Source organism: Anabas testudineus, chromosome 13 (assembly GCF_900324465.2).
Source record: "Anabas testudineus chromosome 13, fAnaTes1.2, whole genome shotgun sequence".
Lineage (NCBI taxonomy): Eukaryota > Metazoa > Chordata > Actinopteri > Anabantiformes > Anabantidae > Anabas > Anabas testudineus.
The window spans coordinates 2897158-2914451 of record NC_046622.1 but is presented as its reverse complement, the minus strand read 5'-3'; the positions used below and the strand labels follow the sequence as shown (position 1 = coordinate 2914451).

Here is a 17294-nt window from a genome sequence, read left to right as displayed (position 1 = left end):
GGAGCGTCTTCTCCAAAGACGAGGGGGCGGGGTCATCCGAGGATGACGTCATGACGAATAATCTTGGACGTTTCTTACGGAAATATCCGAATGGAAACAGTGGGGGGTAAAATTAGCCGCCGCGTTTGACTTGAAGGTGTACCAGTGATTCGGGGTTAGAATTATTTTATCTTAATTATAAAATAATAATTAAATCTTACGTTTTATGTTATATCTAGAATGTAGGCTACTATTGTATATGTGTGTTTGCTATATAGTGTTATGTGATATGTATTGCTTGCACATAGTGAACACATATTGTAATGTCTGTAGTATTATATAGTTATAGGCTGTTATGTCATACCATGCTAGGATTACACACTTTTGTATATCTATAGTATTGTTTAGCTACAGGTTTTAGATCATTATAAACTATTACTGATATTTTTACCTAATAGTATCACTATTATATGTACAGCACCATTGTTTATTTTATTTTGTTATAAGTATTAATAGGGATGTATGCTGCGTCTCCAGTGACCACAGTTCCTCTACAGACAGTATCATGGACCGTCAGTGGGCAGTTTGTCTGTCTGTGCTGCATCAGGCAGAGCCCCTTTAAAATGTGGCTGCGTTTAGAGTTGTTCGTAAAAGTCAGCACCCAGGGAAAATCATACCCACGTCCCAGCTCGTTCATGCAGTAAACTGTTGGTCAAAACTTTGGTGCAAATGTTTTGGATTTTAAAGTTACTGTATGGCTTAATGACACAGTTATAAATGAACACCTAGCAATAGTTACAAATTCCTTGGGTATTTTTAAGATTCAAATAAGCATCACAAACAAACTTAAAGACTAACACATTGGCAATAAATGTCCGATTTTAAATTGTAGAGAAACAATTCAGGTGCAATTATTTTTGAAAAGATAATTCTAAACGAAATTACCACGAACAATAACATAAGTGACAATGTAAAAATCTGACGCGACAAAACGCACCCTTTGTTTGTTCTGCTGACGTCACAATCCAGCGCCCATTCAGCGGGACTGTCGCGGCGTTTGAAACATCCACATTACTAGCGGCACAAAAAGGTAATTTTACACGGAAATTCACGACTTTAGAGCGAACTAAAATGATCGATATGATTGAGAAGGAGGACCCGGTCATCAGTGAAGAAGAGGCGGCACAGTACGACCGCCAGATCCGATTGTGGGGGCTGGATGCACAGAAGAGGTGAGTTAGCTCAGTTAGCTTGTCGGCTAATCGGTGTAACGGAGGAGGAGGTTTGACGGTCGCACACTTTCTGCACCGGGTTTGAATGTTAATAAACAATTTGTTTAAATCGATGTGTTTTGTTCCATTTGTGCAAGCGTGGACTGTAATACTTATTTGAGCAGGTGTTGTAATAAATATTCTTTGAGGTTATTGATTTTTGCTCGGGTTCTGTGCATTGTTCTCAAATGAATTGTCACAGGACACTTTTAGCTTTGTGCGGAAGAAGCAGCGCTTCTAAAGCTCCATGCAGATTAAACAAGTCTGAGTCTAATAGAGCTAAAAGGTGATTTATTTATTTGTCTGCATATGTGTGTGTTCTTTTCTCATTTTCTTAAAACAGGTTACGAGGGTCCCGTGTGCTCCTGGTGGGTTTAGGTGGTCTGGGGGCCGAAGTGGCCAAGAACTTAATCTTGGCTGGAGTTAAAGGACTCACTTTGCTGGATCATGAGCAGGTACACATGCTCATACAGATAACACAGAACCGTTTGAGAAGGTCCCTCTTTTCTTGTCCTACTCCTACCTGTCACCTACAGGATTTGAGCTTTAGTGTAAAATCTATAAATCAGTTTTCAGCTGTCACCTAAGTGTATAAATAATATAGTTAAAGCCTGACAGTAGTAATCAGCTATTGTGACAGCTTCAGTCTTTGCACTGCTGTGGATGCCCACTAGATGGTACCTGTAGCAAAGTAATAGGCCTCTATGATTTTTCTCTGCTCAGTGACAAAACAAACCAGATATTTTGCATCAAGTTTGTTATGGTGATGCTGCAATAACAGCTTGAGTCTGGCTGCTTAACCTTTTGAAGACAACTTAAGAATTAGAAATAAATGTTGGACTAATTCACAATAGCAAAAAAAGTAGATGAACTTCATTGTTATTCATTCATTCATTTGTTACTTAATGTGATCTTCATCTAACAAATGTGCCTAAAATAATGTCACACAAAAAATTCATTCTCTCTTTAAATAATGTCCTGAAAAAAGCTATTTGGTGTCAGGTGTTAGCATAAGTTAAGAAAATTAGTAGAAAAGTTTTTCCAGGCCCTGTGAATAAATTCAGTCAGCACATTCTCTGCTTGTGTGTCCTCCAGGTGTCAGAGGAGTCGTGTCGAGCTCAGTTCCTGGTTCCAGTGACGGCTCAGGGTCAGAATCGGGCCCAGGCCTCTCTGGAGCGTGCACAGAACCTCAACCCAATGGTGGAGGTCCAATCTGACCCTGACAAAATTGAAGAGAAACCAGACGACTTCTTTCTGCAGTTTGATGCAGTGAGTGAGAAAGAAAATGTATTCAAGACAGTCAAACATTAAACAGAGGAAATGAAAGGCAGCTGCAGTAAAACACAGTAAAATGTAAAAAAATAATGGAACTAATATAAAAGACCTGACTTAAAAATCCACTTAAACTTTCTTTTCTAGAAATTAGACTTTGAAACATGTTAAATTCACAACTTTCCTGTGTATTTGATGCTTTATAATGTGCAGTTTCCTCCGGGATGTTTCCAGTCTTGTATCACTCATTCTGGACAATAGATGTCACTTGTAGCTCATATCAGTTATTTAAAGCTCTCATTTTACTCAAACCAAACACAGAAATGAAGTAGATTTCTCTAAAGTGGTTCTGCAGCAATGACGTCAGCTTGGCTTCACTCTGTAGACAAAAGAAATGTTATCTTTTGTTTTGAATGTGTTTTCTACTGTTTTCTATTAGCTTATTAACTACAATATGAGGACAGTTGATAGTTTAAAGTCTCTGTTTGCCACGTCTGCTGCTGCAGTGTTTACAGCAGTGTGCACTGGGTGGAGAGTGGTACTAATTGTACTTGTTGATAAGGAAATTCAAAATGCAGTTTTTTTTGGCTGACTGTAATCATGAGATACTGTGAGATCTGTAAGACGTATGAAGAACAAACCATGAACCTGGCAGCAGCTTATTGAAATGTTTGAGCTAAATGTGTTTTATGATGGGGATGTTGGATATGAAACATAGATGAGGTCATTGTCTTGCTGTTTACGTAAATATGATCACAGTAAAGTTTAAATTCATCATGTATGTAAAATCCAGTCTGGTGCTGACATGAACATGTTGAAGATAAACAGTTTATTGCATCGAACTTTCAACTCACGTTATGTGATAACGTGTGAATCCAGGGTTGGTTAGGGTTAAGACATGATCGGGACAGAAAAGCACAAACATTATAAGTATGTTTCTGTGAAGCTAGTCGATGGATTTAACACAGTGACAGTTGCTTCAGCATTTAGCACTCGTTTCTACACACATCAGAAGAATAACACAGACTCTTTTTTTACCTCCTGTTCTGTCTGAATTGTCGGCAGTCTTCCTCCCTCTGGGGGTGCGAAGTGAGGGTCAGGAGGAGGGAGGAGGGGGAGCGGGAATGGAGGAAAGACGAAGAGAAATGAGGACAGGATGAGAAGGATGTTAGTAGGACAATGAGAGCAGAAGATAAGAGGGTCGGAGAGGTGAAGGCAGGACAATTCAAAAAGCTAGAAATAAATTACATACTGAAAAACAGACGGGGGTGTCTCTCTCTCTCTGTCTCTCTCTCTCTCTTCTCTCTCCCCCCCTCCATCTCCCTCTTTCTACTGTGGACCACTCTTCACTTTTATCTGCTTCCACGGATGTATCTGTGTGAGGCTCAGCAGGAAGATGGAGCGTGATTAAAGAGGAGCGATTGAAGCGCCGTCACAGTTTTCATATGAGAGGCCTAATTACTAAGGGATGGAGATGATACAGTAGAAAAACATACACTGTCCATCTGGGTTTGTGCAGCTGACGAGCTAACAGTGTCTGTTTCAGTGATTCCTTTGAGTTTCTTGCAGGAAGAAATACACAGACATCATATCACAGACAGAGAAACTACAACTTGCTTCAGTTTCCTACACGTTTGAAGCAACTGAAGACTTGTTTTTCATTCTCAGTATTCCTCTTTAAAAGTAAAAGATTGTGTAAAGAAGTTGTTCACAGAGGCACACAAGGAGCACAATATGTTTTCTTTGACTGTGATATTGTTCTTTTTAAAAGAAGATTCCAGTTTTCCTGCTTTTCTCTCCCCGTCACTTCCTTGTTTTCTTCATGCTTTAATCACATGCAGGTTAGATAATGTTTGCAAATCATTTCTAGGAAGGTAAGAGGTGGAGGTTAAATGCTGGCTGTGACAGGAGTCAATCTTTCCCTCTTTTCTTCTGGCGAAAGATTAAATTAATACTTTATTTACTTGTCATACAGAATTAGGTTCAGCTTGTTTCAGATGTTGAGATCCTGCTCTGCAGCTTCTGATATGTTTGAAAGTAAATCCTGGTGATCTGTATTTGGCAATCTCATCCTTGACCCCGGTCTGCCTGCTGCTGTTTGGGACTCGGTGATGCCAAAGCTGCAGTATCAGTGTTATCAGTGAGCTGAGGGTGTTCTGGGTGTGCTGGGCTGGGTCAGCAGGATAACGTGGACCCAACCCACCGGTCAGTTGTTTACAGACAAACACCAGCCCACCCGGTTTCACTATGATTCTTCCAGTTGCTTGATCTAACAGCAAATGCTGCTGCACTAGATGTGTCTCAGTCAGTTAATCTTAGGAATTAAATCCAAGACAAAAAGCTGCAAAACAGATAAACAGGGTTTGGTTTCATATGTAAGAAAGTAAATAAGTTAATTTTGACAGAAAGATGTGCGAGAATGTGTCTGCACACACGAGGACATGAGGCTGTTTAACTTTAACTCACTTAATTTATAAAACCACGGTTCTACATGTTGCAGCTTGAGTTTATATCAGAGCACAGGACACAAAGCTGCCGTCTGTTCCCTGGTGTACAGAGATGAGAGGGAAGACTTGGTCGCCCTTTGAAAAAAGTTTGTTAACCTCACTGGGTTAAAATAAAGAATAAATATAAATAAGTAAACATATGAAGCTAACTTGTGTGTTTTCCCTCCCTCAGGTGTGTCTGACAGGCTGCTCTAGAGACCTGATGGTCCGGGTCGACCAGCTCTGCTCTCAGCGCAACATCAAGGTCTTCTGTGGGGACGTCTATGGTTACTACGGTTACATGTTCAGCAACCTCGGACAGGAGCACAACTACGTCGAGTGAGTGTAGCATGTGTTTTAACTAAATTTGGTTGAGGTCAAGAGCACTGAGGTGAGAACGATGAGGTGTTAAAGAGCATCACATCTTTCCTTATGGGAAAAACATGCCCACATGCAGGTCATACAGACCCTTATTGGTCAAAACCTTTGTACATCCAACCAAACTGAGCCTGTGTGAACAATCAAGCAGGAAGAAAAAAGAGGATTTTATCATTTCATCCTTTCATCCTAAGTTTTGCAGCTTCTTACCGTAATGTGATCATGAGAAACACATGAAGGGCTGTGCAGAGCCTGGTGGAGCTTTGCAGGAGTCGAAGCAGGGCAGAGTGGATTGATTTCGAGGATCATGCTGGCTCTGCCTCAAATTGCACATTGTAGCTTTAAGATGACATCCAAGCTCTAAATCCTGCTGTTTGGAGTTCTCTGTCCCACTGCGGCAAAAACGGATGAGAACAGCTGTGTCATAATACAGAAGCTTCCTGTGAGTTTGGTTTCCTAAATAATACTGACAGATGGTTTTCTCGTTACCGCCGTCATCAGGGAGAAACTTAAAGTGGTGAAACCGACTGGACACGCCAACGATGGTCCGGAGGCCAAGAAAGCCAAAGTGGACCCCAATGAGACGACCATGGTGAAAAAGGTAGGTCTTTATTCAGCTAGAAATCCTCCTTTAAAAATACTCCCTCTGTGTGGATCACAGAGGAGCGACTGCATGGGTGGAATAAAATGACTTCCTTCAAACAGAGGCTGGAGTTACTGAACTAAAAAGATAAGAGAAGTGGAAAAATATTGAGAAAATTACACAGAATGAAAAAAAAAAAACACTTTGTGAATCTGTCTCATCTTCTTTCCTTCAAGACCACAAGTGAAATAATTTGTCCTTTGTTTTGCTTTGTTGTTGTTTCTTACAAACGTTAACTTGTTAAATTAAATTCAATTCAATTCAGTTTTATTTGTATAGCGCCAATTTACAACAGAAGTTATCTCAAGGCACTTTACAGTGTAAGACCTTACAGAAAATATTTATACAAAAAATTATAGAGAAAACCCAATAATCCAATTTGAGCAAGCTTTAGGCAACAGTGGAGAGGAAAAACTCCCTTTAGAGGAAGAAACCTCCAGCAGAACCAGGCTCATAGTGGGCGGCCATCTGCCTCGACCGGTTGGGGTGAGTGGAAAGAGAAGAGAGAAAAGAACAGCAGGCAATAAAGACAACAACAAGCATCAAGAACATTGGGTAGATGAACTGGATTCTGGAGATGTACAGCTCCAGGCCGAGGATACCTGCAGAAAAGTACAGAGAGAGGGAGACAGAGAGGAGGAAACACACCTACAGGAGAGAGAAGACACAAAGTTAATGACATGCAATGGTAGAATTTGAATGGAGAGAGGAGAGGAGCTCGGTTTATCAGTAGAGTTCCCCCAGCAGAATAACCTATATCAGCATAACTAAGAGATGGTTCAGAGTCACCTGATCCATCTCTAACTATAAGCTTTATAAAAAAGGAAAGTTTTAAGTCTAGTCTTAAATGTAGAGAGGGTGTCTGCCTCCAGAACCTGAACTGGGAGCTGGTTCCACAGGAGAGGGGCTTGGTAGCTAAAGGCTCTGTCTCCCATTCTACATTTGGAAACTCTAGGAACCACAAGTAAACCTGCAGTCTGAGAACAGAGACTTCTGCTTGGAATATATGGAACTATGAGTTCTTTAAGATAAGATGGAGCCTGATTATTAAGGGATTTATAAGTGAGGAGAAGACTTTTAAATTCAATTCTGGATTTTACAGGGAGCCAATGGAGAGAACTAGTGTGTTATCAACCTGCCTTATTAATAAACTTATAAAATATTAGTTCTGAAATACGTTTTACAGACGTGACACTGATTTATCTGAACTGTCTGCTTTTCTTCGACATGATGATCACAAATCCTATAAGTTATCCCACATAAACGGCTCTTCCTGAATAAAATATTGCCATTTTTCCCAAAATGAATAAAACAAACAATGAATAAATGTAGGAATTCACTCCCTATTGACATCACTCTTCTTTTAATCTCAAACTGAACAGACGGTGAGTTTCTGCACTCTGAAGGAGGCTCTGGAGGTCGACTGGACCAGCGAGAAGGCTAAAGCCAGTCTGAAGCGTACGCCGGTGGACTACTTTCTGCTTCATGGTATTTATAAATGTCCTTTTAAGAGCAGCAGGTTCTAAATGGGAAAATAATCCAACGCAACTTACAAGTGAGATACAAGGTACAAGGGTCAGCAGGTTAACAGTAAGGAGGTCTTGCATAAGGATCTGGATGGGCAGCGGTTTTACTGCTGCTGTATCCAGCTCAGCTGTTTATGTCTCTACGTCAGTGAAAACTTTGAACAGAGATGTTATGTTGTGTGTTGTCCGTCTGTCCCGCTGCTGTAAACAGTTCAGATTTGTTAGAAACGTTGACATGGACTCTGGACAGACACATTTAGATATTGAGATGTTTTGAGCTGTGGCCACTTCTAAAGAGAATCACTCCTGTTCACGAGGAGCTGGCTGTTCTTGAGATTTAATCGATATAATCGTTATAATTAAATCACCATGAAAGGCTCTGGTTCTGCTTAATTTGTGTGGAAAAGCTTTAATGTCAGAAAGGCAGAAGAAATTTAGCAGAGTCAGTCAAACAAGTAGAAAACACAGATCAGCTGTTGATGCTAATAAAACATCGGTCCAATATGTGAGGAGGTGAAAGATTAATTCAGCTGCAGCAGGTGTAGGAACAGAGTAGTAAGAAGTGAAATGTCGACGCTGCTCCGACAAATGTGCGACTGAAAATACTGGAACAGAACGGATTCATAGTTTAGCATCAGGTTTGTTATATACACTGTGTATTTTAATTGTGCAAATTTTAGTATCTTCATAAATGTATTTTAAGCCAAATCATTGTTTTTTTTTCCTGGTGAAGTTAAGAAGTTAAGAACAAATCTGTTTGTGTGAGAGGCTGAAAGTCGAGTTTATAGGTTTTAAATAGTTTGACAGTTGTTTCGCTTTAGATTTAGTATTTTAATCAGTGTTTTCTGAAGATTTATTTAGGCTGTGTGAGTTCATTTCATTTGTTGTGAAATGAGTAGTTTAGACCGTTTGATGTGTCCTGACATTCTGTGTAGGAGGCAGGACACACACACACACACACACACACACACACACACACACACAGTTTACCTACAGGGAATTGATGAATATCACAAAGAATCCTGAAAGGTCTAAAAAAGTATAGAAATTTGAAACTGAAAATGCGTAGGAACCAGGCAGCGAGACTGAAACATTACACGGCATGGACATGCAAAATGACTGTCTCCAGTTAAGCTGACGAGCTGTCATCGCACGTGCGTGGAAAATCCTATCCATAAAGTTTGTTGAATGTCATCGTAGTGCAAAGGGCTAAGTGTTAAATGTCAGCCTCCGCCGAGACACGTTGGTGGTCTTTAAAAAGAAATTTATGATTTTCCAAACTTGAGTCTCCTTTGGAGAGTAAAAAAAAACAATATTGTTCCACTGAGCTGCACATGAATAATTACATATGACCTGTGAAACGTCAGGAACCAATCAGCCCGAAGGAACTTTTTGATCCATAAAGTAAAAGTAAAGTGTGTCTTCCTGTTTTTCATGTTATTTACGGCGGCTGATGACCTTCTCTTAAGAGTTGTTATTGTCCCTCCTGTCACCTGGCCCTGCACCATCCCCTAACGCTACATGCTAGTTTCCATCACAGGCTGTCCATGGCCAGTCATGTGCACTGAGCGTAGAACAGAGAACAGCCCGACACCTACACCGCAAGACAACAAGCGTATAAGAACAGGAAATGACTGTAAAATTGTTACTGGCTGCACATTTGGAAATTCTGAAAACTTCTCAGTTAAAAAATGTAACGTAAATGTAAAAAAATCAGCTTTGGTTGGATGTTGGATTACAAAGACGGAGCCATGCAGCTATTAAAGTAAATCTATGTAAAAGTCCTATAGAAGTCATAGCATTTCTCTGTTGTAATATAAAACAGGTAGTAAGTCACGAAATAATCACATCATTAAAAGTTAATAACTAAAACAGATAAAGTGTGAAAGTCAGGACATCGTGTTTTTAAACATTTGCTTCGTCCACTGAAGAACTGCAGCAACACCATCATTTCTTTGGCATTTTAAACCGAGAAGTGCTGTAATGTTGTATTTTTATATCGTTATCAAACAAAACGTCAACGACAAAAAGCGAAATATGAACCTAAAGCAAAAACCATGCAAACGTGTTTCCAGAAAGATTGTGCTGCTGTGTAAAATGTGACGTAATGATTTGAAAATGATTTAAAATCAATATTTTAATCAAATTAGTTCAAAACAACAGAAAATCAGAATGATTTGATTGGTGCTTAAAAATGTGATTATTGTACATTTGATGTTGGTTTTTAAAACATTTGGCTCATTAACACATCTCAAAACCAAGCGGTGAACAGTTTCGCTGCTTCTACAAAAACAGAGAAACAAACTCCAGAAACGCTGCTGCTGCTGTTTTCTCTCTGGGCCAGAATTGAACGGAGAAACAGAGAAATTAGGTTTTATTTTGAAGAACATTTGCTCAGTTTGAATTTGATGCCAGCAGCTTGTTACAGGACAGGAGTGTGTTTGCTGTGTTTCATCACCTTGTGCGTGTTTAGGAATTATTTCACTTCATAATGCATCAAATGGACTGCTAGCAGCTCAGTTTAGCACATGCTGTTGTAATATATGCAAAAAAACATGTATTACAACATCAGTTTCATGTCGTTTAAACTACTTTCAATAAAATATAGTTTTTAAATTATTTGCAGATCAAATTTTTAAAAAATAATTTGCAGAAAAACAATAAAATAAATCTCACATTAGCCAAAATCTCCTCTAGTAGACCAGATGGATGAAAACTTCTCAACTAGGTGAGCAGCTCCAGTAAACTGGATGAGTTACAGACACACCCCAAATCTGATTTAGTTTAAAATCACAACAGAAGTGAACAGCAGTGTCTGACTGGTAGATAACTGACAGAAGCAGCAGCAGCAGCCTTCGTGTGACTGTGGGTGTCTGAAGCATTTGTTACTAAACTCTTCATTTGCAGGTATATTTTTATTCAGAACATCTTGGTTAATTTTAGGTTAGTGCTAGACATTGTGCCCTTCAGACTATACTCAGAAACCCACATACCCCCTGTAGTTGCACCACGCAGAGTCACGTCTGAGCGGAAACATCACCTAGTTAGTTTATTAAAAATATTTTGTTTACTGGTGGTGAGACAGGAGATAGTGTTATTATTCATTTGCTGTTTCTATTATTGGAGCCAGTGGTTGTTGTTTTGGGGTGACCGATGAGGAAGTGGCTCTTCCTCTGTTACAACTGCTTCCTGTCTCACTAGAAACAGTCGGCTGATCTGAACCGCGGGTGGAGTGCACGTTAGTATCTCTGATCTCTATTTTTCCCTTTTTATGTCGGCAGCCTGATAAGATATATTAAAATGATCTACTCCCCAGTGTGTTTGTTTTGACTTTCTCCTTCCTGCTCTGCCAAATAAACATGACATCGTCTTAGTATGTGGAAATAATCTATGTGCATGTAAAGGGCCATTTCAAATATTTCCTCTCAGCTGTACTCACAGCGCATCACTACTATATGTATGGTTTTAGAGATACTACCGTTGTTCCATCCATGTGCACATTATTACACCCATTGTGATGAAATTCAGTTTGATTTCCTGCTTGGTGCAGACTCCAACACGCTAGTATGATGCCATTTATGCCAGTGTTTAACTTTTTACCAACTAAGTTTCACTGATAAAGGGCAGAGCTGAGGTGCGAAAATGAATCATCGCCACTTCTTTGTGCGTGTGTGTGTGTGTGTGTGTGCTTGTGGAAATGGCCGTGGGAGGACTTGACTTCCTCATGTGGTTAAAGTTAATGGACGAACAGGAAACATGGGGGCGAAGTGTTGATGTGTGCGCCAGTGTGGTGCAGTTGGAGAAGTCAGTTACTGTTTGAAATATTGCTCACGATCAAATAAAGTGCACGCTTCTGATTTGTAATTTTTTTCACCCAGTCCTGAAACTGAGTGTTAGAAACAGGAAGAAGGTTTTTTTTCCACCTTAATATTTCCTTGCTAAACACATGCAGGTGTGTGCACGCTCTTAATTTGATGTGGGGAAACGTAGGCCTAATCGGATGAAATGGTTGATGGTGCAACCACATGCAGATCTTATCGTGTTTCAAAGGGAGCAGCAGTGAAGTTGAGATGTTGTCTTTCCATAAGATGATAATTCACAGTGGAAGTCACTTGAAAGTGTGATGAAATTATAAATGGCAATAGTGCAATAGATTATATGGAAAATAACGGCTTTAGAAACATGGTTTAAACTTGTTTCCAGCCTCTCAACTGTCATTTTATGCCTTGTTTCCTGCGCTCCCATTTCTTTTCTGTCCTTTCTGTCTCCACAGTTCTGTTAAAGTTTCGTACAGACAAGGGCCGTGACCCCGACCCACAGTCCTTTGCAGAGGACAGTGAGCTCCTGAGACAGATCCGCGATGACGTCCTTGAGGCCTTGGCGGTCAGCAGTGACCTCCTGAACGAGGACTTCATCAGGTACCTTGTGTCTCTTTTTATATACAACACAATTACACATCAGGGCAACACAAAGTCTGCCTTCATTCAAATTCAAAAGATTAAAAACTTTATTGTCACATTAATGAAATTTTGAAGCACTGACTTCTTCTGCCGGTCACCCTGGTACAGAAGAACTGAGCTGAAGTGACACAAAAGCAACATTGCTCTTGTGCTATGGTAACTAAGACCCAAAACAAACACTGGACACGTGCATGTAAAAGACATAAATGACTGGTGAGGACGGGGGCGTCTCTGTGGACATTACCTGGACTTTGTACTAGAAGGATTCCAGGATAAACTTAAACTTTGGAAACTGGGAATGATGTCACACTTTCATATATTTGATTAATGGTTAAATGATCACCATCAACACTTACAGGGCTGTGCCTGGACAGTCTGTCGTTTCCCAGACTTTTTCTGTCCTCCATTAGTCAGACAGGTAGATTTGTCCTCTACAACATTATTAAAATCAGGCGCGACCTGTCTGACTATGCTGAACAACTCTGCTTCGACTGCTGCAGTGTGCCACTGACAGGGCTGTCGTCACACACAATTAAACCTCTCCAGGTGATCCCGAATACAGCAGCAGGTCTTATCTTTGATCAACTGAAAAGGCTCCGGTGGCTGCCCCCAGATTGAGATTCAGGTTTCGTTCCAGCTCTGACACTTTCCTACAGACTGGGTTTTTTTTTCTTCTTATCTGACGTTTACATCTAACGAAAGTGAAACATTCCCCCTCATGACACTCCACTTTGAATGTCTACTCCCTGATTTAGATTTCTTGCTCGCTCTGTTCCATACTTGTAAAAGCGTCCACTAAACTTAATTGAATTAACTAAATTTAATGTAGTGAAGTTAAACCAGTATTCCAAGCTTGTTGTTGGTAATTATTACATGCTATGTTAAGAGGGTTTATTACTTAGCTGTATGTCAACGTGGCTGCCATCACCTGTGACACGCATACTTCAGCTGGCAACATGTTTTCATATTATTGGTTCTGGTGACAGGAACTTTCTCGGTTTCTCACTTCCTTAACTGGTTAGTCACAGAGGTGTGTGTTTTGTTGTCCTCAGCTTCTGTTTCTCTGAGATGTCTCCAGTCTGCGCTGTCGTGGGAGGAGTCCTGGGACAGGAAGTTGTCAAGGTAAACATGTAAACATTTGGAAGTTGTAAATGGATGCAGTGTGTGCATTAATGTAGAAACAAACTGGCCCCAGGAAACACCAGGAGCAGGTTAATAATAACCCCTCTGATGCATATTAGGATATTAACTGCAGCAGCAAATGAAATGGCCAGTGTGTTGTGTGTGCAAGCGAGCCGGTCAGCTGACAGGTGGCCACTCAGCTGGTTTCTGCATCACACCCAGAAAAACAGCAGTGGCTCAGCTTGATTTAGAAGTGATTTTCACTGTGACCACAGCATAACTCGGTGTGATGCTTTGGCAGCAGCCTCTTAATAGGAGCAGTGATTTATACTGTCCTCAAGCTGCACGTCATAATAAACTCATTGATTCTGCCACATAAAGGAGTATAATGGAGCCCTTTGTTGAAAATTCAATAGAAAACATATGACTGAACACTAAACACTCTGTACACTCTGTATATGCAGTCCGTTCTTACAGTATTGTATATACAGTTTGATGGCCACAGGCAGAAAGGATCGTCTGTGGTTCTCTGTGGAGCACTTGATGTTGATCAGTCTCTGGCTGAACGTGCTCCTCTGTCCAGCAGCGCACTGCGTAGGGCATGAAAATTTGTTTTTTTTTTTTATGTGATATTTATCAGACATAGTACTGGAGTACAGCCTGTAGAGTTTATTTTACAGAATCTTTGTTCTGATGCTTTCAAAGACCATTCAATGATGCTTGACCAGCTCCGAACAGGCTGCAGCTTCCAGCTAACCACTCAACCCAAAAGGTTCTTTCATCTCTGCACAGGATTTCTGAAGCTCTGTTAGAGTGACTGCCAGGTTCTTGGTCAACTCCTTGACCAGGGTCATTATTGTCTGGTGACTCATTTTAGCCAGATTGCCATGATGAGCCTCTGTGGTTCTATTTTACAATAATTACCTTACAATAAAAGCCTTAGAAATGGTTCTATGTCCTTGTCCTGACCTGTGCGGTTGCACAGATAGTTTCTGTGGAGGTCTACAGAGGTCCTTGGCCCTCATGGCCTGTTTTTTGTCCTGACATGCAGTGTGACTTGTGGAACCTTATCTACACTCTCTAACTTCTAACTAAGAAAAAAGAACCCAAATGCAAATCTGCAAAGAGACCGGATAGATCTGTTAATAAGAGTCTTTTAATGTCTCATGAATTTGTAAAACAAATCATGTCGTTATGGGTTATTGTGTTTTTCAATTTCAAATTAAACGTCCAACATAGTTAAAATGTGCAAAGAGTGAAGGGCTGTTAGTGCACAGTGAAGTGTATATACACCACAGATGCCGCTGATACTACAGTGTTTACTTCCTCAGGTTAATCCAAACGGAGTTTTCATGTGACATCACTGTGAATTCTTTCATTGACAACAGGAACACGTGATGCTTCTCATCTTGTGTTTGACACTAAATGTGGACTTTTGGCAAAAAAAAAACAACAACTAAACAGCAGTTCCATCAAAATGAGATTTCCATGTCGAGCTGGGTCATTAGTTTAATAGTTTCCTCTGAAGTGTTTCACAGGCGCACTGTGGCAAATTAAGCTCATTAGAATCATTAAGATTCTTCTCACTGATAAAACCGTATTATTATTTAATGCACCCAGTCTAACACACATACGTCTCAGTTCATGACCTGAATACACTTTGTCTTGTATCACTTCGAAACCTTTTATTTTTTCCTGTGCCGGGTGCACGGTGACCTCAGGCTGAGGTAAACGGGAGTTCAGGTCAGGGTTAGAGGAAGGGCGGAGACTGACAGCTCAGATTTAGACTGCGTTATGTTGGCACAAGGCTGACGTACCGCTTCTATAGTGATGATGAAACACAGTGCAACTGGCCAACCGATGGCTCGCCGGGTGAACCTGATTTCACTTGTGCACAGAAAACTGAACTCACCTTATGAACAGAGAGAATACATCTGTACGTGCCAGAGTATTTTATTATAATAAAGAATTTGCATTTGACAACGGGTTAGTTATATAATATTAAGTTTGAATTTTATAGACTTGTATTAACCTTTATTAAGCCTAACACCCCAAACAAGTCTAATTATCACCTTAGTGATTCAATCTTCACTTTCTGCCCGTCTCTTCTTTCAGGCTCTCTCCCAAAGAGACGCTCCTCACCGGAACTTCTTCTTCTTCGATGGTCGTAAAGGCAGCGGTGTGGTGGACTACTTTGGACCAAACTAAACCAGCCACACGTGTGCACAGGACGGTTTTACACACAAACACAATCCCACCAGAGCTCTGTCTTTGTTCTGTCTGATTATTTATATCAGTAATTGCTCCACCAGTCATACAATTCATCTGCTGTTCATTTTTGTTTGGTCATTTGATGCATTTTTCCCACAGAACCTGATGTTTCTCAAATATACAGTGAGTTTTTTATTTAGATTTGTTAATAAAAGATTGTTGAGTAAAGTTTTGCCTCAGATCTCTGGACTTGGTAAACCACCACAACAACCACATTACACCGTGCAGTGTTAAATGTGAAGTTGTGAATTAAATTAAGGGAAATGCTTGAAATCTTTAGGCTGAAGTGATTAAATCAGACTTGTAACGTTGAGAATCCCATTTGTTACACCACACATCAGTGTGGTTGATCGAAGAGGAAAGACAGTAGAAGGTCATATGATTTCTAGCACTGTGCATGACTTTATTTGGTACTGCCTGCCTTGTGACTCATCAAACCAAACATGGCTGCACTGTGTCTCAGTGACTGTGCAGCTTTCTGCAGAATAGGAGGAAAGGGTGTGGTCATGCATTCAAATTAAACTCAAAGCATTTCATATCCTATCCTCCGAAATAAGGCAGCATCAGCAGAGCATTAAGGGGCGGGGTGACCGGCGGAAGGGTTCTGTGTCCGCCCCGGGCCGCGGAGAGTGGACTTGTTTAACCTGTCGGACCTGAACTACAAAGATATGTCACACTGATAGAAAAAAAACACTCTTATTTTGTTTCAGATACGGTTTCACCTCTGCAACTGCTAACTGCAGATAGTGGAAAAAGCAGTGTGGGCTCTGATTCACTCTGCAAAGTTTAAAAATAGCCTCAGTTTCATTATGTGTAACATAACATTTACATGTTTTTCACAGATGTCAGTTAATCTAAAAATGTCAAAGAATAATAATCACGAACACATTCAGCTGCTGTTCAGCCTCATGTTGATGAAACTGCTTTTATTTTTTTGAACACAGTATAACCATAAAAACAACAGTGACGAGGGTTCGAGGGTGTCTCAGCTTCCTTTTCAGGTACACTAATTAATTAAAGAAGCAAGAAAACCTCTTCAGACTAGTTGAGTAAAACTTGTCACTCTATTCGAGGCTGTTCACAAACTCCCTCTAATTACGGTATAAATAGTAGCTGGGCCTGATAGACTACTGAGCAAGAGGACAAATGCATCTCAACATCAGTGACTCTGACAAAACCGTATCAGACTCAGACTCAGACTGGCCAATAAAAAAAATTATTATATAATTCTTTCAAAAGAACATTGACAGTGGACAGAGGAACGAGTCACATGAAGGCCACTGTGTGATCCAGGTCGGTCAAAGATGTTTGCATCTCTTGTGTTCATTTTCTTTTCACCTCCCGTCCCGTCCCCTGAGCTGCGTCTTTGAGATTACGTCACCTCAATGCCAGGTGCAAAGATAAGATTCTGCTTAGTTAGCTTGTTTCCCGTGATAGAAATCTTGGTGCAGGGAAAAAGGCTCTGCTAAAATAATGACTCCCTATTAATAGCTGTTGTGACTTTTGCACCCTGTTCTCCTCCCCAGAGATTGTGGTGCCATTTGTTATTCCTGGATGGGTTTTCTCCTGGTAGCGAAGGCCTCAGAGGAGGTGTTATCAGGTCACTTCTAGCAGAATGTCAATAGTTTTTCTTTTCACGATGAACGAGCGGGGTCGACTGGGGTCTTGGGGGTCTCGCACCACTGTGCAGCAGCAGGTTGTTCCCTGAGGACGGAGCTCGACTGAAGCCAGTTTCATCCTGGCAACAGGTCAATGACCCAAAGCACGGCTCCAACCTGCAAGAGCCATTTAGAGAAGAAGCTCTCAGCGGGTATTCCCAGGCCAGACATCGTGTCCTGGGTCTTCCCCGGGGCCTCCTCCTGGTGGACCATCTGAATCAAAGGACC

At 40.7% G+C, this 17294-nt stretch overlaps 1 protein-coding gene across 1 annotated transcript; it reads left to right on the top strand.

The window, feature by feature from the left end:
* Positions 1 to 1010: 1010 nt before the first annotated feature.
* Positions 1011 to 15570, top strand: sae1 (SUMO1 activating enzyme subunit 1). Its single transcript, XM_026340885.1, has 9 exons — positions 1011 to 1211; positions 1594 to 1705; positions 2346 to 2519; positions 5202 to 5347; positions 5888 to 5987; positions 7412 to 7517; positions 11829 to 11973; positions 13068 to 13137; positions 15253 to 15570. Exons 1-9 carry the CDS (start codon positions 1111 to 1113, stop codon positions 15343 to 15345), a joined length of 1047 nt encoding a protein of 348 aa, XP_026196670.1. The 5' UTR covers positions 1011 to 1110; the 3' UTR covers positions 15346 to 15570.
* The last annotated feature ends 1724 nt before the right edge of the window (positions 15571 to 17294 follow it).